This window comes from Tympanuchus pallidicinctus, unplaced genomic scaffold (genome assembly GCF_026119805.1).
Source record: "Tympanuchus pallidicinctus isolate F22 unplaced genomic scaffold, pur_lepc_1.0 scaffold22, whole genome shotgun sequence".
Lineage (NCBI taxonomy): Eukaryota > Metazoa > Chordata > Aves > Galliformes > Phasianidae > Tympanuchus > Tympanuchus pallidicinctus.
In genome coordinates, this window is record NW_026294739.1 from 40,588,951 (window position 1) to 40,611,487 (window position 22,537).

At 46.3% G+C, this 22,537-nt stretch overlaps 2 protein-coding genes across 2 annotated transcripts; one reads left to right on the plus strand and one right to left on the minus strand.

The window, feature by feature from the left end:
- Positions 1–973: 973 nt before the first annotated feature.
- On the minus strand, positions 974–16,451 carry CENPT (centromere protein T). The gene is made up of 13 exons (XM_052686158.1): positions 16,282–16,451; positions 15,864–15,990; positions 14,677–14,770; positions 13,194–13,327; positions 12,240–12,270; positions 10,952–11,094; positions 10,077–10,487; positions 7,584–7,757; positions 6,654–6,863; positions 4,877–4,973; positions 3,914–4,081; positions 2,995–3,099; positions 974–1,359 (listed from the first exon to the last, which is right to left on the minus strand). The coding sequence occupies exons 1-13, from the start codon at positions 16,402–16,404 to the stop codon at positions 1,236–1,238; spliced, it is 1,941 nt and encodes a 646-aa protein (XP_052542118.1). The 5' UTR covers positions 16,405–16,451; the 3' UTR covers positions 974–1,235.
- Positions 16,452–16,552: 101 nt separating this feature from the next.
- On the plus strand, positions 16,553–19,478 carry THAP11 (THAP domain containing 11). The gene has a single exon (XM_052686179.1). The coding sequence runs from the start codon at positions 16,731–16,733 to the stop codon at positions 17,454–17,456; it is 726 nt and encodes a 241-aa protein (XP_052542139.1). The 5' UTR covers positions 16,553–16,730; the 3' UTR covers positions 17,457–19,478.
- Positions 19,479–22,537: the final 3,059 nt, after the last annotated feature.

Consider the following 22,537-nt stretch of genomic DNA (forward strand, 5'->3'; position numbering starts at 1 on the left):
GATCAAACACAATGTTTGCCCATCAGGGGCAAAACAGCCTGGACTTGGGGAAAATTATTGACAATTACTTGAGAGGTGAGAAAGAAACAAAACTAAAAGACACCTTTCTCCCATTCTCCTTCCAAAGCTCTAAGTCACTCCTTCATTCTCAAACTCTCCTACTCCCTTCCCACTCCATACAGCACAGGAAGGTGGGGAATCACAGGCTGCCATCAGCCTCTAACACTTCATCTCTGCTGCTCCTTCCTCCCTGCTCTGCCCAGTGATGTTGTGCTCCATGCGGTGCCCTCAGGCTGCAGGGGGACAGCCTGCTCCACCATGGGCCTCTCCTGAGCTGTAGGGAACTTCTACTCTGCTCCCAGAGCATCTCTTGCCCTCCTTCTGCACTGGCCTTGGGGTCTGCAGGATTGTCTCTCTCACATTTTCCTCATCACTCCCTCACACACCTGCTGTGCAGCACTTTTTACCATTTCTTATGTTAGTACTGATGTGCATTGCAGAAGGGTTCCAATTTAGCCAGTGGTGGCTCTATTTCATAACTGGCCAGAACAGGCTGACACAAGGGTACCCCTACAGTGCCCATGTTACCAAAACTTTGCCACGTAAATCAAATTTATACAATTAAGTCCATTTACCACATCTGAGCTAGAAAATTTAACCTCTCAGATGGTCTTCAATTACTGCTTGTTAACTCCCCATCAGCTGTTGCCACAGATAAACTATGAGCTGCTCTTGACATCGTAGACCAGGTTTGCAAAGTAGGACAAGATCCCAAGCTTCAAAGTCCCTGGTCTAGAAAAAAAAATACACAGCTGTAAACAAGGATCATCATCTTCTCAGAAGGCAGTCCATAACTGCTCATTTGAGCACGCAAATGGTTAGCATGGAGAGCACCAGCACAAGTGCCTATAAGGAACATTCTGAAAATGCAGCAGACGTATGGTAACCTTTCAGCTCACCAGAATAAGCAACATTTATATTGTGCAGAATACACATCATTTTATTTTACAGAGCTGTAAAAGTATTTAAAGATACAAGAATAATAATTGATGGTGAGATCCAGCAGGCTGGCACGATAGCCACAGCACAACCTGAATCAATTCAAGCCCGTGCTGACTGCATATTGCCCCAGCAGCTGCAAGTGGAAAACCATCACATGGAACCACCTATGGGCTGCTTGCAGCAGTCAGCTGTGTTTCCACCTCTAGGACATGCCCACTGCCAGAGGGGCACTTTCACTTGTAGGGAATCACTTTATTCCCACTCACAGCAACGGGAATCAGCAGCTTCCTGTACTCCAGAGGGAGGTGACGCTCCACCAGTACATGCAATGGCATCTTGTCTGTCACCAGCCCTTGCCTTTGTTCAGAAAAAAAGAGCAGAAAAGAAACAGAATAGTTAGTGGAAAGAGTTTCCAATAAACTTAATATCAAAGTTTCTGAAGTTTTCTTGCAGTGGCATTTTAGCATTTAACTCCTGAAACACACAGGCTGTGGCTGTTTGCAATAGGAAAGTCATCTCCCTTTATTTGCACACAACTTCCCCACGTGTTCAGTCCCATCTATGGTGCAGCCCCCCACAGAGATACATGTTTCCCACAGTGAAAGTCAGCACATTGAGCCATGCCAAAGCAGTGCATTCCTTTTTAAATTCACAGTCCATGTGACATGGGATAAGTTTTACCATTTAAGGACATGCACAGAATGATGCAATAGAAGCAAACATCCCATTGTCCAGTAGACTTTTTTTTTTACATGCCATTCACAACTCAGAGGTGGTTGGCATTTTAGAGCTGTGCAGACAGTGTTGTTTTCTAGTAACACCATTTAGCTGACTGGCCTGAAAAAAAAAAAATCATCATCTCCCAGTCTCACAGAGAGAAACAGCAGCCTTTATGCGTGCTTTCTTTGCAGGAAGAGCAGAAATGCTGTTCTTATTTGTCGACTGGTAACAACTCCTAATCTCTTTAGGAGGCAGTGGAAAAGCATAAAGACATTGGGAAAAAGGTAGAACAAGCATACAGAATCCTCAAACCTGGCCAACTAAGTCATCATGTTTCTTGACCTGCTTTATTAATATCAATACAGCTGTCAGCTGGGAAAATGAATTCTCTAGGCAGCAAGAGATTAATTCTTTCTAAGCAGCAGCACCAGCTCCTGGTACTCAAGCCCACACAAAACCATTTACTTTAATCCCTCAAATAACTTGAACATAGCACCTGAAAGAAACTCTTCCAGGGGAAACTAGAATAACAACTTCCTTGACTTCAAATAAGGAATGGGAAATGCTTCAGGCTTCCAACCCAAGAACAAAACCCTTGTATTTAGGTCGCAGGACAACATAAGTCCAGTCATAAGATGGGGGAATTGAGGGAGCCCAAAGGGAAGAGCTGCACTGAAGAGGCTCTGAGAACATCCCATGCAGGATGCAGGCCCTCTGTGAGGTCTTGCAGCAGCAAGAAGAGGAACTCTGCTATCAGGAGAAGCCAGGCCAGAGAATCTTATTCCTGCTTTGGCAAGGAACAGTCAGTCTGAACTCTATCAGATTTGTTTGGGATTTTGTTTGGAGGACAGTAATGCAAGTGCTTGCAGTCCCCATTTCAGTTGCAAGTGCTCTCAGGGATGCAAACAGCCTAGCCTTGCTTACTGTAACTCACCTGCGTTTTCTACGCACACCTTTCATGTCCCAGCCCTTTCTGCTTCAGCCTTGCACACATTCCCCTCCTCTTGCTACCTGTTTCTCAGACTCCTCCTTCATTCCCAACCCTCAACACTTCTGCCTGCCCTCTACCACACTGGCCCGAGTACAGAAATTCAAGTCCATAAATGTCTTTTTTTGGGACAAAAAGCCAAGCTGCATCACACAGAACAAGTCACAAGTTACCACACTCACAGTGGAAACACTGCCAGTGTGCATACCCAGGCAGTGACAGTCTTACCAGGCTATCAGTGCAACACAGACCACCACAACAGGTTAATAACACCTTTTCTTTACCTTCTCATGAGGAGTTCCACGTCAGCCATCTCCACCGTCCTCCTCCCTGCATGCTGGCTGTAAGCTTCCAGATCACTGCTGATCTGCTTGAAGTATCTCTCAGAGCTGTAGAAGAATTAAAGAAAGAAATAAAAAAAAAATAAAATAATCAGGCTGTGGGGTGTACTAACACCAAATGCTCGCCTGCTTCTGTTGGGTAAGTTGTACTGCAGCTGCTCTCTGTGCAGGTCACAGCCTGCCAGAGAAATATGTGGGAGAAGAAACACGACAGTCCTGGGAATGAAGCACTGCATCTCAGCCTCGGCCTTCTGGACCATCACCCAGTAATTCTGGATGTGCCAAGATAGCTGTGAAACAGCTGCACATTTGACAAGCAGAACCCTTCCCAGAACTCCCACACGGGCAAGAACAGGAGTTAACTGACAGTCTCATCTTTAACATGGATTTATTAGGCTCTTACGGGGTACAGTGTTGGAACAATCCCCAGATTTTACTCAGGAAGCTAATTTCTAGATTCCAATAGCTGAGAAACCCTGGAGCTGTAATAGTGCACAGCAGGAACAGCTTCACCTTGCTCAGTCTGATCCTCCAGAGCCATCCTGCTCAGAGTGCCAGTGATATCAGTGTGCTGTTAGCTAAAGCTCTGCACGGTGCACTTGGTCCCAGCTGAGACAAATGTCAGAAGTTGCTGCAAGGCAGCATCATTCACTGATAGCCACGCAGCAGCCAAAAGCACCTAGCACATTTCTGTTCTCATTTTCATCACACCTCCTGCAGATTTCCCACCAGCTGAGTAGCGAAGGGCTGAGGGAGAGCCGTCAACTTGTCAGCAGGTCTCTGGAAGAATCTACAGTTACAGGAGGAAGAAAAAAAAAAAGGGAAAAGAAGAGGAGGAGGAGAGCAGTTTGCTGCTGCTTACCATTTTTCAACAATTTTATAGGCATCTCTGGTCACTGGCATTCTCACGTAATGGCTAAATATCTGCTTTATCAGCCTGCTTGCTATTTCAGGCTCACGTGTTTTCCTCTGTGCTGCTCCTGAGCTCTTTGGAACTGGCTTTGGAGCCCGCAGTGGCTGTGGGGGCAACCTTAGAGAGAAATTGGAAATTCACACATCAAGTGAACATACAGGCAGTAGGAAGAGAACCAAGTTCAGGCAAGACTTATGCTGAATTTGAAGATGTTAAGAACTATCACTTCTTTCTCCCTCAATTGCCTAAATCTCTCATGCCCACGAAGTACAGATTTTGCAAACCATCCTTGTGGCATTCCAGCCTTGGGAGAATTCAGGCTCAAGTTTGCTGACATAAGGGTGCCAACACAGCAAAAGCCAGCAAGCTATAGTTCACTCTAATATATAAATGCATCTGTGCTATAGCTCTCTGTAGTTCTCACTTCCCAGAAGTGGACAAAGTTTGAGGTATCCCTAGGCCATCTCCATATCTGGAGACAGGAGAGTCTGGTCTGTAAGATACAATCCACCATTCCTAGCAGCTGACAACACTTACCAGGAGTTTCTCCTTTGACACAGTCACCTTCCATGAAAAACATGCTCAGAAAAACTTTACATTATTAGAAATGTTTTGTTTAGCCTTTTGCATTCTTCCTCCCTCAGTTTTTTTTTTTTTTTAAGTCCTAAATGAAACTACTATTGTTTTAAAATGAAGATCTGCAACACAGAAAGGGGAAGCAAAGTCCCCAGATTCACTCAGTAGACAAGTAAGAAACAACAGAGAAGACTTGCATCTCAGACCAACACATACAAAACCCAAACAACACACGTTAGATAGCTAACAAGCAGCACCCTGAGCTCTCTGCTCTTGCCATTTGTGTTTCCCAGGCACACTTCCATCAGATCACTGCTGAAGGCTGTTTACACTTACTCAGGAGCAGCAGATTTTACAGGACGTGGAGGCGACAGCACAGGATGCCGTCTGTGGTCTGCAGCACGGACAAACATGGGTGTCTTCATGGAAACGTCTAAGGAAAAAAGAAAACAAAAGGGTACCAGCCACCTGAGGAACTAAAATCAGTTTTCCAAATCCCTGCAGCAAGCACCACTGTAGCAGCAGCCAGAAGTCTAGCCAGCTTTGCACAAATCTGGTCTGGTGCCACACTGCCTGCACTCAGGCTATGGCTGTGTGGAACCAGCCTGGCCACTGACTGCTGCAGTTCTATCTGCCCCATCTCCTGCCTCACACACTGGTGGTTTCCTCACTGCCAGCTCCCACCCAGTAGGCTGTGTGGGACCTGCAGGCTGGGCAGGGCCTCAAATGGACACTGGGGCTGTTGGTTCCATCGACTTAAACTGCCAAAAAAGTTGCAGCCTTCTTCCAGAGAACTTCAAAGCACGAAAACTACTTCAATGTCATCCTGTTAAATTAGTATCAAATTCTCCTGAGCAGAGGGATGTGTAGAGCAAGAAAGTCACAAGACGAAGGTGAGTCTATGAGCATCTCCCACATCTGCAGTTTCAGAAATTCCCTCCAGCTAAGGCTCAGGATGCAGACAGTACCTTGCCTTTTCTTTGCCTGTGCACCATCTGTAGCAGTTTCATCCAATCTAATCTGCACCCTCTAACTTCAGTCTTCAATCCCTTCAGTTTGTAACAATGAGCAGGAAAGAAAACCTTAACTAAACTGAAATACTGAGCAGCTTCCTGTCTAGGACTGGTGAGAGAAAACCTCTTGCCTGCCAGTTTCCCTCGCAAGCTGAGCAGAGCCCAAGAATCCAGCATATCTGATAACATAAGTGAAGTTTGTACTTCACCACCCTCCCCAGGAGGCTGAGGCATCTGTCCTGTGACAGCAGACAAGTCCATCTACCAGAGGTCTCAAGGTACCAGTGGGAGTTAAACTCTGCAACTCAAAAGTCAGGAGCCCTTCACAGAAAGCAGGGCTGGGTGAGCCACTATGGTTCCTCACGTTAGTTTCCTCTGAAGAAATCCTGACATGTGCTGGAGGAGCAGGAAGTGGGATGCAGAGGAAGAAACTACTTGTGCTAAGGTTTCTGAGGTAAAATTTACAACTATAGTGCACAGTTCCTCATTTTTAATTCCTGCTTTTCTTCCTCTCTTTGTCCAACAAGATCTGGAAGACACTACTTCCACTGTTCCACCCCATCAGCACCACACAGATCTCTCCAGCAAGATGTTGAAGGTTACAGATAAGCATTCACACACTCCTTTCACACACTATTGCAGACACCCTACAAACACTTCACAGCTTTTCTCACAGCAAAAGCGTGTCAGATCGATTGCCACCTTCTTATCACAGCTGAATTTCCTCACAATGCCTCAAACTCTGGCAACAGGATTCTTTCAGGATGCCCTTAGTTCAGTTTTTCAGTTCAGGATACATTCATTACACACTGAATGATTTTCAGACCAATGCCAAGAGAGCACTGAGATTCACTACAGGCAATTCTCAGATGTGGCCTTGACTGAACTACATTCTTCTAAATGCTTCCAAAACCTCTTGGAGCAATGGAGCAGACTGATGCAGTAGACTGGCCCTAGGAATATCAGCCAATAGCTTCACCTAGACTATCTAGTGGACTAAGCAGCTGATCACATTATTAGTTCTGCTGTTTTTCAACCTGTTGACAGATACCAGGGGATTCTCCAACTGCCTTCTGCTACTTCCACAGATTTCTCCTTACCTTCACTCTCATGGTCTTCTATTTCACTTTCGTTATCAGCAGACTCTTCTTCAGCAGCATCCACCTCTCCTGTGATGGTCCTATGTTCTATTTCACCTGTTTGCTCAACAGCTTCTTTTAATGGCTTTGCCCCAGATTTTTCAAGGGAGTACGAAGCAGGAGAACGCCTGCCAAGACTTCCAGCCCCAACACTTCCAGCCATCTCCAGCTCTAGATTGCCAAAACAGGAAGAATACATCACTGCAGCAATCATCACAACCAAAGCTGCAGAAAATTAAACCCAACCTGCCATTCCTGAAAAAGTTGCCATCTGTTATATTCCTGCTTTCAAGGATTAGAACATCAATCCATTAAGCTGGGTAGTGAAAGCATTGATGAATCCTCATCTTTTTCCCTTTGCTGCACCTACATGTGCCAAAGTCAGATGAAAATGGCACTTGGTAACTCAGAGCAAAGTTGTTATCCGAGTTCCTTTTAGATCATCTTCTTTTAATGAAAAGAACTACATAGCTTCTGTGCTATAAGGAAAGGTGGATTTCCCCTCAAAATAAGCATTACCAAAGACTTTGGATGGTATGTTAAAGACAGAAGACCCTTGTAATTTAAGAAAACTAACTTAGATCTAGATTCATCAAAGCATTTAGAGAGTATCAAAGTTGAGTCAGACAAAGACTGTAATTTACTAACGGGAGTTTTTGTCAATTAAAGAAGCTTCCAGCAATTATTTATTTCCAGCCACTATTGCCAAGTAGATTTTGGTTTCTACCTGAGCTGTACTGCAGTCTCCCAGCTGAAATGTCAAGATCAGCTGGCTACATTTTCCCCCCAGCATTTAACCCAGACTGCAGAACACTGAGAGAATTAACAAGCATCTCTCCAAGCACTGATGCCATAGTGCAGCTTGAGAGGTCCTAGTGCTACTGATCTCACCAGCTTTGGGCGAGTCCTGGTGCTCAGTGCCTTCTGCTGCTCCTCCTCCTTCCAAAGGGGTCATTTTCATTTTGATTCCAGCATCCTGGGCTGCTGTTAGCTGTGATTCTGATTTTCTTGACAGTTTCTTCTCTGAATGTTCAGAATATTCAGTATCTGCATGGTGCTCTGTAGCTAAAGCAGGAAACTTCATCATCAGTTTCACCAACCAAAAATACAATCAACTACCAGCATCTGGTTTAACAATTGCTAAAATTCACTTGATAAGTAAACACATCAACAGCCATAAACTGCAAATGCAGTTCCCTTCCAGAAATTTACAATGAAAAACATTTCCTCAGTCTGCCACCTATTCAGGGCACACGTCAGATCCCCACAAAGGAAATGTACTTCTCAGTAAGCAAAGACAAAAAGAGTAGATCTTGTAGAGCTAGTTTCACTTTTGGAGATTGCCTGAAAGGCCAATTCTTTTTTCCTTTAAATCTAGCAATACATAAGAGTTTATTCCCAGTCCCTCCTCCCCATTTCCAGCTCATGGGTTTAGATGGCAAAGCACGTGCCCAGGTATCCTGAAACTGAACCAGGGACCATCAAAGCTGCCTAAGGCAGCCAGTGATTCTCACTGTGGCCTTTCAGTACTTAAGGGAAGGTTATAAAAGGAAAGAGACTGACTTCTACATGGTAGCATTAGGACAAGGGGAAATGGTTTCAAACTAGAAGAGGAAAGATTTAGACTAGATGTCAGAAGGAAATCCTTTACTCAGAGGGCAATTACCAACCCCTTCATTCTGCTCAAGGGTTTTCCTTTTAAAATTCTGAGTCTCAGAGAGCAGCTGCCTTTCCCCAGCTGAGGAGTCCTTACATTCAGTCATTCACTGCACAGAAACTGCTCCATGCATTTGATGATCATTAATGCTAATCACTTTTCTCTGCACTCTGTTAAACCTGTTTTGAAATGCAGAGCTCAGAGCCACACACAGCAGTAAAGGTGAACACGACAATCATTTACTTAGCAGCACAGCAGTGTTCACCACTTTATCTTCTTCTCACAGTAATTTTTACAGGTAATTTGCTTTTCTGACCATTCTCCAAGCTCTGAGTTCACAGCACTGCAATAATCCTGAGGTGGCTTTCATCATCCTCCAGTGTCACATCCAGTCGATGCCCACATTTCAGTGGTGCACCCAAGCAAAGCAATAACAGGACCAAAACCAAATCAATCAGGAAAGATTACAGAACGCTAATCTCATGCAATTATAAATTTAGGGATGGAGAATAGCTGCTACCCAAGCAAACTAACTGAAAAGAACTGCTCAAAACAAAATGCTGTGTTACCATGGTTAAAAGATAACTAATTTTGCTGATACTCCTAAGCTAGAGTTTAGAAAATGGAATTCCATAGAACACAGGAATTTGTGTCCACACTCACCCAAGGCTTAGGCAATAAATGGGTGCTGCCTGCCAACCTCAGCACACACACAGTGTTTACTGACTTTTTCTATGGCAAAAGGATTCAGAGAAAGCAGACCATGTAAAAACACACTGTGTATGAAATCCTCTTCCAGGAACAGGGAGGTTGGTATTAAGCCCCAAACTACGAGTGACAATCATTATTACTTCAGGCAGGGCAGCCTTGAAGCCCCCGAGGAGAGAAAGATGCTGACAGGTATTGAAGAAAACTAAAGGCTAAACTGGATTCAATAAATATAACAAATGTTAACATGTGGACTAGCAAGAAGTGATTAGTTGGACAGATTCTTTGCCAAGAAGGAGCTATTCATCTTTCCTCCAGGAAGATGAGCAGTACTGCGGACCTACAGAACAGAAAAGTTTATTCCATTTGCAGTTGTTGTGAACAAAGCAAATAGGGACAAGGGAGCAGATGAGTCACAGCATGCTTTTCGAAAGGAAATGCTCACAGTGCTTCTGATACGACTCAAGTTATCTCCAAAAACTTAATAATGCATTGCATTAATAAAACCTTGGCTTGGCTTTGCTCTGCAAGCCACCTGCAAGCACAGGCAGCAGCCAATATAGTTGCTTTAAACCTAAGAAAGGTAGCAGTCACAATCTAGTAACAAAGAGGGAATTCTTACCCCTTTCTGAGCATCAGGGCCCATCAAACGCTCCAAAGGAGATGATCTCTAAGTAGAGATACTCCCCTTATGGCTCCCAGCTCTTACAGGAGGTTAGGGAGGGGTGGAGCCAGGGCCCAGCCCTTCAGGTGAATTGCTTCCACGGATCTCCAGCAAGATACCTCTGCTTCCACTGCCAACCCTCAAATGAGATCTGGGAAGGGGTGGATCCTGGATCCTTCCAGTCACTCAGGTACACTGCTTGCACCTGAGCTCCCCTGGGTTGGCCCTGCCTTCCCACCAGGTGCTCCATCACTGCTTCAAACCACGACTTACCATTTCCACTACCCCTACCAACCCAGTCCCTGTGATTTCATATAATATCTGCAACCTCCAATTCCCATCCCACTGTACTCACTGCCAGCCATTTCTTCTGGCTCAGAGAACTGTTCCATTGAGTCATTCTGCTGGGAGTGATCTTGCTCCTCTTCTCCCTGCCTTGCAGGTGTTTTCTGAGTTATCCCATCAACATGTTCACGATCAGTTATTAAGTCCTTTTCAGAAAATCTCCTGGTCCTTCTCACATCTGTGCTCACAGCAGATACCAGGCCCTCCAACCTTTCTTCCACGTGAGCAGGATGTGAAGAATTGCTTCTTTGTGCTGAAGTTTTTGAATCTGATAGCTGTGGTTCAACAGCAAGAAGGTTCTGTTCACCAAACTGAGGCTCAACAAAGAGCTCTGTATTATTCAGCACCACTTCTGCATCAGTTCCTATTGCAGTTGTTCCAGTCATGGATGATGTTTGCAAATCCACAAGATAGTCTTGTGCTGTTTAAAAAGTTGTTTTAAAACAAGTTTTACGTGGGAAAAAAAAGAGCCCATTGAAAGTTATAGGAATACATGATTATTACCAGGACCTAGATAATACAAAATCTAAGTCATATAACCAAATTGAATTCATCCACAGCAAATCAAACTGTGAAACTCTGTCACCACTCTTCAGTGGCCCAAGCCAAACCACCTCCCCAGTACCTGCAGTTATGAACATAATCCCATACAACATATAGTTTGTGTGGTGTGTAGGCAGAGGACACTGAAAATGCCAAGAATCAAGGCAACTACAGGCGCAGAGCCTTGTTCCAAATCTGGCCTCCCAGATTACACCAGATTTCTGTGAACAAGTTAGTAGCCTTTAAATCCTAAAGTACAGTCCATGTTGCAGCAACTGCTTCTAAAAGTCACCTTATACAAGTCCCTCTGTCCCAAAACACAAGTATCAACACAAAAGAAACCTTTCATTTGCAGCATGTTCTGTTCCACTCCCCCTTCAAAAGCAGCGATGTCAATAGCTTTGCGATTCTGCGGCCTCCGCTGTAAGCCTCTTTTTTCAACAGTGTCTGGTGCCATCACAGAGCCAACTGACATGCGAAGAGATCTGTATAAAGAGAAAGGCAAAAAGCCTTTTCCAAACCCACACACTCCCCACTTGCTCTCAGGTTACAGCCAGGAGGCTGTATAATAATAATACTTCACAAAACTCTCAGCTAAAAACAACAAAGCTCCAAAGATTACATGCCAGTTTACTTGAACAAAATGAAATCAGACCCTTTGCTTATCTGACATCAGAATACGTACCACAGGAAACAGATGGTTTTACAGCCTCCTACATAGAGAGGGCTGCAACTGCCAGCATAACTGGCAAAAGGTTCAGAAATCTTTAAAAAATAGAGTAGAATTTACTCTGAGAGTAAAGGTGTCCTCAAGATCACAGTGAGTTAGAAGGATGGTGATCAAGTGCTGTCAGTACTGACAACTACAGCTGCCAACAAAATAAACTTTTTGAGGTAAGAGCAAAAACAGCAATAAAACAAATATGGGGGGGAAATATGTTATCTGAATGTACGTATTTTGTACCTTAATGAGACTGGCCAGCTCAGCTATCTCTTGTTCTTCTTCCTATGCAGCCCAATCAAAAATAGGATTCAGGATAAAGGAGGATTTAAAAGATAGGAAGAGTGGTACTCAGCCTTCTGAATCACTTTGCATGAGACAACGAGCAAGGACTGCAGTGAGAAACAAGAACAATTGCTAACTACAGCAAAGTACAGGTGTGACAGAAGGAAATGTCTCGACTTGCCAAAAAGCCTTTTAAGCCCAGAAAATGAAGTCTGCATTGCTGCAACTGATGTGATGAGTCAACAGGTTAGAGATAACAGTAGAGATAATGAGTTAACAGGTAGAGATAATACTCTTAGGTATATAATGCATTGATTTACTATGGGGAAGAAAGGGAAAAAAGGAATGGCCCAAGGAAGCAAAAGAAGGAGACACGACACCTGCACAAAAAGGCAGAAGCAATGATAGCAATACATGCCAGACTTGCTGGGTCATGCAGTACAGGGGCCACAATTGTGGAAAAATACAAAGCATGTGGTATGACACTTCCACTCCAGTAGTGAAGCATGAGATATGACTGTTATGATTAACACAGTTCTTTGTCATATACCCAATTATCTGTAACATTGCTCACAGTTACAGAGGTTATGAATCAAGGCAAGGGATTTTTTCTTTTAAACTCACCGAACCAAAGTGCTGTCCAATGATGAATGAGCTTAAAAAAAAAAAAAAAGAAGTTGGTTACTCATTAGTTAAAGAGCACTGATCTTGCCCACGTTAGTAAATACTAGAGCACGTCCTCTCAACTTTTACAGCATTGCCTATGTCTTATAAACATGAACACATGCTGGACAAAAGAAAAATGAGTCAATTTTCTGATCACAGGTGAGTCAGTGTGGGATTCAGCTCCAGATTAAGACAGCCAAGCACAGGCATCCATGTTCCCATTACGGTCAAACACCATTCACCAGCTACACACACCTTCTGTGGGCTGGGCTGAATCACCCTCTAGGCTCCAGTGAGCAGATCTCATTTAAACTTTAAGAGCAGTTCAGCCACCTAGCGTACATGCAGGCACACAGATTCAGAGATCTGTAAGTGGGAGCTGAATCCCACCTTAAAATTCTATTCCACTTGGTACTGCCAACAGAATACATAAACTAAGGTGAGGTGTTTTAACCTTCTGTCTCTGCTCAACTGCAACTAAAAGAAAAGTGTATTCAGAAGCTTTATGTTAAGGGAAAAAAATATTCTAATGTAAAATATTGTTTCCTTTATAAAATTTCCCCAGGACAAGGGCTGCATAACTTACAGGACGTAACTACAACAAAATCTCTCTCTATATTTTTTTCCTATTTTCAGGTTTCTGGAATTTGGAGGAGACAAGGACTGCTTCCTTTTGCTGATGTTTCAAAATGCAAAAGAGCACCAAGCTGAAAAAAGTCAAGAAGCCACATTCAATAAGGACAGAGCCTGTGACTTGGATTTAAAAAAAAAAAAAAAAAAAAGGTTGCTTCACATCCCCTTCTTTGCTGTCTTCATTGTACAAGATGCTGCAGTCTTGCTTCCCAGCTGAGAAGTTATCAGGTGCTAAATTGCAGCAGATCACAGAAATGTAAAGTAAATGCAGATCCTCACCCTGCTTCCGAGGAAGCCGCTTGTCTGCTGCTCTCTCAAATTCAGACACGCTGAGTTTCTTTCTCTTCCTGGTCACGGGGAATGCAGTGACAGATGGATCCTCAGCAGCAAGGTCTGGCAGTTGCAGTTCCACCCTACCAAAAAAAAAATCTGGCCTTTAGTACAGGACGTTATTATTCAGTTATATGCCCCGTAACATTGCTCGAAATTAAATGGAAATTATTTGTCCTTTCTGTAGCAGAAATAATGAACTAATTAATCAAGGATTAGCTCAGCAAATATGGGAAACTGTTGCTCTTGCATACTAAAACAAATTTCACGAGGTAAGAGAAACAAAACTTAAGTGCATATTCAGAAGGACAGGGATGAGAAACTTCAGGCTACGGTAGAAGTCTGGGCTCCCAAAATATTCCAAAGCTCTCTTCACCCTAATGGCACACAGAAAGGCTAGGAGGAAGAAGGAAAAAAAGTCTGCACTTGTTTAACTTCAGCAACTAGCTGAATGTAAGTCTGCAGATATCCAACCACCTGATCTTTTAACACAGACTGATGAGACATACATTTCAAGATGTGCAGGAACTCCAATAGGCAAAATCAAGGTCCTGAGATGACACTGCTCACCTGGTTCGATTTTTAGAAAGGAATGAAGTTACAGCACTCACAGCAAACCCAAACTTCCTCTATCAAAAGAGCAGCAGACAGAAGTTTGCTTAGTATTTTACAGGACCTGTTTTAAGTTGTTTACTGGCAATGCAAAAGTTCAGCTATAAAAATCACACTATTTATAACAGGTTACTTTATTTTGCAGTAAACAAAAATGCAGATGAGTGCCTAAAGTGGTCAGAGCAAATGACTACCTGCCACCACTAGCAGCTTTGCTTGATTTCACAGTGGAAGGCTCAGGCCCGTTAACATAGCAGAATGAAAGCTGAACATGAACAAAAGCTCATGAACTTTGTGCAAATCCCACCTGCAAACCACCCTACAGGAGAGCAAGTAACCCCACAGCAGCCCAGTACAGGGACAAGAAGCAGCAGTAACACTGTAGAAACAACAGCAGCAACCTGTTTTCTGAACATAACAGAACATAACAGTCATTCCCACACTTTACACTCCAGTGTCTTCAGCACACAGCCTAGAGACTTGCAAAGATCCAAGAGCTTTTATTGTAGCCTCTATGATAGAAAATTTAGCAGAGACTTCCATCAGAAGACTTTTTGTATCTAGCAAGCACTTCCACTGTAAAAGGCTATTGAAAGTCTGCATTTAAAAAGGAGGACTAGTACAAACACGAGGTATCTACTGTTCACTCCCAGTGTACTTTTGGTACTTTTAAAGCTGAAAAGATTACTTCTGAAAATCACAAAGCACAAACCTGACTGCTGAAACAGAAGGAATCCTGCTCCTCAATTCCAGCAGAAAAGAAACTGCAGCTACATTTGGTAGTGTAAAAAAACAAACAAACAAAAACCAAAGTGCTCACGTGCTAGAAGTCCTGTGAGATGGAGGCTCTGGTTGAGCATCTTCTCTTTCTTCCAACTTAACTGTCTGAAGTGCTAGAGGTGACACTTGTGGTTCTGTCAACAAAACCAAACATTCTGGTTTCCACATCTCAAACTGGCAACAGTGTCAAAACGCAGCCTGGGACTTTTCAGTCTAGAGAAGAGAATGCTGAGAAGGAGTCTCAGAGCTACAAGTATCTAAAATGCAGGCATCAAATCTGTGGGGGCTGACTTTCTCAGTGGTGTGCAGCAAGGGGAGAACAAGGGGCAATGGGCAGAATCTGGAACATAGGAAGTTTTATACCAACACAAGGAAGAACTTTCTTACTGTGAGGGCAACAGAGTGCTGGAAGAGGCTGCCTAGAGAAGTGGAGAAGTCTCTTTCTCTATTCAAGACCTGAATGTTTTCCTGTGAGACTCTAGAGGTCCCCTCCATCCCCCACAATTTTGTGATTCTGTGAAAGTGTCAAAACCACACTATGCTCTTAAAACTACGTTTATGGACAGGTTAAAACAAAGACCAAGTGCAAAGCATTTGGATTCCCCTCCTAGGAGAGCTGGCACATAGGCTGACAAACCAACGCTGACAAATGGCAGCATCAGCGTTCCACCATCTACAGAGCTTTGGTTTGCCACTATGAGCAGCAAGCACCTCTGCACCTTACACAGCATCTCAGGGCAGCAGGCAGCACCGGGGCTGCCAGGGGAAAAAAAACAACAAAGATAACCTTCAACACTTTTCATCAATGGAAGACCTGGTGTTTGAAGCTGCATGGCATAACAGAATCACAGAATGGTTCGGGTTGGAAGGGACCTCAAGGATCGTGAAGCTCTAACCCTTCCACCACAGGCAGGACCACCAACCTCCACATTTCATAGCAGCCCAGGCTGCCCAGGGCCCCATCCAAACTGGCCTTGAACACCTCCAGGGATGGACGGGGCATCCACAGCCTCTCTGGGCAGCTGTTCCAGCACCTCACCACTCTCATAGTACACAACTTCCCCCTGACATCCAACCTCAATCTCCCCTCCCTCAACTTCAAACCATTTCCCCTTCTTCTGCAGTTATCAACCCTTTCAAAGAGTTGATTCCCCATTGATAATCTTGCACAGCTGTCATTTGCTGCACTTCTACTCGATGCTTTGCTAAGAACAGGGATCTGCTCACGGTTCTGGATGATCCTCCTCAGCATGAGGCGCGGCGTGGCGTTGTCCAGCTCAGACAAGGCATTGGGCCTGTACCTCAGCGGGGTGCTGCTGCCGGCCTTGTTCTCCTTCCCTGAGCCAGATCCGCTCTGAGAACAGACACCAAAGACACGCAGCTCAACGACCCGCGGCAGGGATGCACTTTAGCATTTAAATCACCCGTATCTACCTTCAAATAAAAGCCAAACATGGCTTATAGCACACCTATCCCAGATTCCTATGAGGAAACTGTGCAACTTTACTTCGCAAAGCTTCCAGCTGAAAACAATCCCGCCCTCGAAGCTCGGCTCGAAATAACGCCTCTCAGACAGCAACCCCAAGCTCACCTCCCCTCTGCCCCGCCACAACCGCCCAGAGATAAATAAAGAGCTCTCCCGTACCGCAGAGGACACGACGGGCTCCCGCCCCTTTACCCGAGCCCGGTGTCTCGGAGACGCCCTGACGGCGACCCTTGGGGTGCGGGCCGCCTCGCGATCAGCTCGGAGCCCGGCCCTGCCGGCCATGGCGGAGCCCTCAGATAACCGTCGCGTCGAAAGCCGCGCGCGCACGGCGCGGTCTCGCGAGATCTCGCGACGCCCGACGGGAGGTGCCACGCCGCGGGGCACGCTGGGAACGGTAGTTTTGAAGCGCAGCGCAGTGTGGGGCGCGTAGTTCCGGCGCAGCGCTGAGGCGACGCTCGGCCTCCCGCTCCCCGCGCTGCATTGTGGGCCGCGTAGTTCCGGTGCGGCCCGGGCGGGAGGCGTCGGCGAGCGGCGAGAGGCCGCGGTTGGCCTTGTGGGAGCTGTAGTCCGGCGGGGGGCCCGCGTCCGCGCCCCGAGGGACCCCCGCCATGCCGGGCTTCACCTGCTGCGTGCCGGGCTGCTACAACAACTCGCACCGCGACAAGGCGCTGCATTTCTACACCTTCCCCAAGGACGAGGAGCTGAGGCGCCTCTGGCTGAAGAACGTCTCCCGGGCGGGCGTCAGCGGCTGCTTCAGCACCTTCCAGCCCACCACCGGCCACCGGGTCTGCAGCGAGCACTTCCAGGGCGGCCGCAAGTCCTACCTGGTGCGGGTGCCCACCATCTTCCCGCTGCGCGGCGTCAACGAGCGCAAAGCAGCGCGGGCCGCCCGCCGCCCCCGCCCCGCCGCCGCCTCCGCCGCCGCCGCCACCGTCGTCGTCGCCCCGCAGGGCCCCGGCCCCGCCGCCGAGGCCCCGGTAGGGGGCGCGGCCGAGGACGTGAAGCCCATCGACCTGACGGTGCAGGTGGAGCTCGGGGCCGCCGCTGCCGGGCCCGGCCCCTGCTGGTTGCCGGTAGGTCAGGAAGGCCCCGTGGAAGGCGGCCCGCCGGACCACTCGTACTCCTTGTCGTCCGGCACCACGTCGGAGGAGCTGCTGAGGAAACTGAACGAGCAACGTGACATCATCGCTCTGCTGGAGGTAAAGATGAAGGAGATGAAGGGCAGCATCCGCCGCCTGCGTCTGGCCGAGGCCCAGCTCCGCGAGGAGATCCGAGAGAAAGACCGGCTGCTCCATGCCGCCAGCGTCGGGGCCCGAAAGCGCCACGGGCTCTGAGGGCGGCCGACTCCTCCCGGGGCACGGCCGGGCCCTGCTTGAACGCTGAGCCTCCATCGCCCCGGGACAGGGCCGCCATGGGCCGTGGCCTCGCTTACCCACATGCAAACTCACCGGATTCAGGAGTTGCCGAGGAATGCTGTTACAAACACAGCTTCCTCTTAGAGACACCTCTGGCCTACACCAAGTCCGCTGGCATCCTCTGTGTAGTTTGAAATTGTTCTCATTTAGGGCATTGGGACCCCGTGTCACCACTAAGTGGATGTAGGGTGTTGGTTTTCAGCAAATAAACTGCGCTCAGTTGAGGTGGCAGGAACGCTACCCCCTGGAGAAGGCACGCCTGAAAGCATGGTTGCCACTGTACCCACCATAGGAACAAACAACGATGTTTTGCTTGGCCTTGCTTAGCAAAGGCGTGAGGAAAGCTTTAGAAAACCCTCTCAGGGTGATGTGTTTCTTCAGTAAATTACTGATGCCATAAAAGACTGCCATTTCTAGTGTGAAAGAATCCCAAAATTTAAGAGTGCTCGTATAGGCTTGGCTTACTCAGCAGTACATAAGTATTTGTTACAGTTGTCTCTGCTCTCAACACTAGCAAGGATTGTGACCTGGTACAAAGAATCTGGTGGCATTTGATGTCTGTAGTTTATCCCAGTGGCTTAAGAACTCCCTCTCGTGAAACACAGGCTTTGTAACACGTCGGAATTTAAATCCTTGGCTTTCGTTCAGCGAACTGGGGTGAAGCCAAAGTGAAGCAAACGTATCTGCAGTGGTTGCAAACCCTTGCTGTCTAATCCTAACCTAGTTGGCATGACTAATAATCTGTACCTTAGGTAAGACCTTAATGAAATGTGCTTGCGTGTTTTAAACCAAGATTTAAAAGTATTGTAACAAATTTACGTGGAATGATCGTGTAGTTTCTGTTTCTAGCCAGCGTTAGTCCCCTCGCATTCAGCAACAGGAAACCAAATGGAAGTTGGCCAGAAGGCTGTGGAATGAGGGGTGTGAGGTGATGAGCTTGGACTGAGCCATGGAACGGAGCCCTTGGTGCTTTCCAGGAGGAGGGCATTTGGCGTGCCGCTCTGACTCCGTCTCCATGCGTACTTGGGTTGAGGGGGGGGGACAGCTTGACTATTATGTATGTTGGGAAACAAAAGGCAGTTCACCACAGTGTGCCCATAATTACTTTTGAGGGAGTGCCCAGGTGGCTTCTGGGTCTGTGAGATCATCTTCCTGTACTTGGAATGTGTTACACTTAGTAGATCGAGACGTCGATTTTACTACGTTTTATATAAGTATTTTCTAAATGTAAAAAGTATCTTTGGTTTGAAAATATTGTAATCTTTGTAACGCTGGCTAACATAGCTTTCCAACCGTGGGTTTCAATGCCCTCTGTAGGAGGGAACAAAAGGGCACATTGGCAGCTGTTAGCTGGAGGTTTATCTGTTGATCATGTAGCCAGTTCAGCTGAAGGCATTGGTTGTCAGAGCCTGCTATGTGATGCATGGGTCATTTCTTTATTGCTGTGTGTACTGAGTTGGATGGTTGACTGTGAGGATACTACAGGTCTATTCATGTACTAAGTATTTCCTGTTCTTTTCATTTTAATTTATTTTCTCTGATATGTAGCTCTAACTTCAGCTCTGCCGTGTACTGATTTTCCTGCAAGTCAAGTAAGCAGCAAGTTTGTTTTGTTTTTTGGGGGGGAGGGGGTGGTAGGGAAAGCAGACACCCGCTACCCTATCTGATTTAGCATATGTAATTGGTCCAGCAGATCTATGCTCCCATCAAGACAATAGGCAGCACAAGGTCTCTCCTTACAAACGAGGCCATTTGTGCATCCTAGCTTCTTGAGAACACACGCGTTTTAACAGTCATGGTACTTTTTTACCATTGGAATGCACTTCAGGATGTTCAGCCACTTAGCCCGCTGGACTGGTTAACTGCTGGACTATTCGACTTCTCCAGGTTACACTGAGGTGCTAACATGCTTAATTTTAATAAAGTATATTTTGTTTTGTTTCCTGCTTCCGTGTTGTGTAATTGTGAGGAGCTCCAGAGGGGTTGCGATGCTTTCTGTCCGAGGTGGAACTTTGCAAACTGCCCTGCTCTGACCAAAGGAACTTCCTAATTACAGTGAATACTGATACATCTGGAAAATTAACATTGCTGTTTTGGCCGTGTAGTTCTATAGCATTCTTATCTGGGGACCCGAAGTTTCATTTTTAATGCTGACTCACTGCTTCCCTCTCGCAGTGAGAGTAGTTTTATCATTATAGGTTTCACTTGCTAAACATTTACTGCAGATGAAAATGGGACGTCTGCAGTTAGACTGACTGGATTGCTGAAAGGTCGGTGGCTGTAACTTGCTTCTCTTTGGGAATGACTTTTTATTCCACAGCCTGAACGTCCTTCAACTAATGTAGGGTAAGGAAGAGGAGTTTGAGGTCTGTTCTGTGTAATTACGTGCCTGCCTACTCAGGGAGCTGGAGCTGTCTGATGAGCAGACAGCTACTGGGACAGTAAACAGGCTCTAAATAGGAGCAATTTGAGCAGCAAGAGCCGGACTTCCCACACAATGCTTACACTGAAGGGACAGCGTGAGGCTCACACACCACACGTGGCTGAGGAAGGAGGAGCCCTGGCCTCCTGTGAGTGTGCAGGGAGTGAGTGTGCCCACTACAGTGCGCAGGGAAAAGCCAGCGTGCTGCTTTTTTGTGCAATTCCCAAAGTTCATCATCTGAGATTGCTTGCAACTATTGCAATTATTATTAATAATTGTAAAAGACAAAAAATTACAGCTGGTGCATCAGACATTTAATGAGGTGAACTACAAACATTAAATGAAGCAGTGAAATTTTTTCCTCGTGCACAATTTCCCCCATTTGTTGCTAAATTAAGTGAGCAACCCTACTGGCAATGAATTAAGAGGCCAATTAGGAAGGTACCTCAGACATGAGCTGTGTTATGCTCAATGCAAATGCTTTTTCTTCCATTTTAACTTCCCACCTTTCTGCATCCTGCATTCTGAGCTCACGTGCACCCTCTCAGAATTCTTCAGAATTCAAACAGGAGAAAAATACAAGGAAAATTCTTTCCAGTGCAAAGCCCTCTTTCATGTAAATAAAACCCTGAACATCTTCCATCTTCGCACAAGGCTTGCTCAATTCACTTGTGTTAGAGATCATTATTGCTCCCATTAAACGATTGGAGGACGTATGGTTCTTTTCGTGGCTCCTGACAAAGCATCTTGGTGTGTTCATTCACAAAGAATATTCTCCAGAGCTCTGCTCAAACTATTTATCTGCAGTTTTTTCTGCCCACACTCACAGTCCTGCCCCGTTCTTACCTCTTCCTTGTGACCCGAGCTCCGATGTGACAAGGACAGAACAGAGCAGAAGTTACTGTGCCATTAACTGTCACTGTGCAGAGGCTGGAGGCTCCCCTGGGAACTGGTGTTCTAGAAAGCATGGGCTTACAGCCTGGATGGTGAATGTTACTGATACAACCTCACAGTTCTCTGCTCTTTGCACAGAGACCAGGGCAGATGAAATTCTGGGCTAGATCAGGGTTAAAATGAGCCATCATGAACAATGCCTGCCTTCTGCTCCTTACACTTCTTTTCCTTCTTGCCATCCTTTTCTCTCACAGCAGATTTGAGGTTCCTGGGGCGCCTCAGTCCTGTGCAGGCAGCTCCTTTCGCTCTTCTCACCCAGCCAGCCAGTCAGGCGCCCAGCATTGCTCCCAGATACAGAAAGCAGCAGTGACTTCCCAACAGAAATATTGCAGTTCAGAAAGCAAACTGGCAGTGACAGAGCAATGGCCACAGCCAGTCTGATTATTCAGGTGAAATACAAGCTGTGTTTTCTGGATGACAACTTTACCACCTGTTGGTGGATCTTCATCACTTTGCTCTTTTCCTTGGGCTAAAGCACAGCCTTCAGTACATTCATTCTGATGAAAAAACAATTTAGGAACAGCTCTCACACAAGCAAAACATCCCTAAAGCCCAGTTACCTCCTCAATACGCTCCATTCTGCCTTCATCTTTTTCTACTTTTCTCATAGCAATTCTCCCTCAAATTCTTTCCGTGTCTCCCCCTCATGTTAGAACCTTTGCTACAGAGAGCAAAAAGGGGTCACTACAGCTGTGCATCCGCATCCCAAAAGGTATTTCTTGTGCTATCCTGGCTACGACAGGAACAGTAGACAGAAAATGAGTGCCATGTTACACGGCCTGCAAGTTCTAGACTCTGGCCTTGTGTTTGCAACTGTGAGATCTTCCCAGAGCTTTCTCCAAGCTGAACAAGCCCAGCTCCCTCAGCTTTCCTTCACAGCCCTTTGAATAAAAAATGACACAACTGATGAGTCAGGATTGCTGCGTGCAAAACGTTTACCTGTACGAAAGTGTCAACACGCTCTGTGATTTGAAAAAACAATCTTTTTTCCATGGCACAAATCCTTGAGGCCCCAAAGAACTCAAGGGAAGGTGGGTGCTGGCAGTGAGAAACCTTTTGGAAGGCACTGGCCCTCAGTGCTGTGTCGAGGGGGGCTGGGGAAGGGGCTCAATTCAGCCTTTTTCGGTCTGCTTTCCTGGTGTTCCTTCAGCCCTCGTCACCCCCACAGCCACTGGAAGGCCTCATATCATGGCCACATCTCCCCCAGCCTATTCAATGCCCCCCAGAGCAAAGCCTTCAGCCCTCTGCCAGCCCGCCCAGCCGCTGCTTTGTGTGCTCAGCCTGAGCTATGCTGAGGTCCAACTTCTTACAACGTTTATGTGTGGAAGCATTTATTTGAAGCTGTTTTTCTACCATGCCTGAACTTCTACCCAAATTGATTTCCCTAGAGGGTATCTGAGCAGCGGATTGTGTTTCTTATCCGCACATTTCACTGTGCAGCTCCTCTCAGGAGTGCTGAGCTGAATTTTGGGACAAGCAGCCGTTTCTTCACACACGGAACGTCCCCAGGATCCCTCTGTGGGGAGATCCTGTCAGGACTACAAGCCTTAGGCAGCCACGGGCCAAACCCGCGCTACTTCGCCCGGTCTGCTTACAGAGCCCAGCCCGTGGACTTCGAGACACG

Excerpts from the sequence above, each read along its gene's own strand:
- CENPT (XM_052686158.1), bottom strand. The coding sequence starts at position 16,404 with ATGGCCGGCAGGGCCGGGCTCCGAGCTGATCGCGAGGCGGCCCGCACC. Across the intron at positions 6,864-7,583 it reads CCAGGACTCGCCCAAAGCTG|AGCTGGAGATGGCTGGAAGT; the intron begins GTGAGATCAGTA and ends TTGGCAATCTAG. Across the intron at positions 1,360-2,994 it reads GTGGAACTCCTCATGAGAAG|GCAAGGGCTGGTGACAGACA; the intron begins GTAAAGAAAAGG and ends TTCTGAACAAAG.
- THAP11 (XM_052686179.1), top strand. The coding sequence starts at position 16,731 with ATGCCGGGCTTCACCTGCTGCGTGCCGGGCTGCTACAACAACTCGCAC.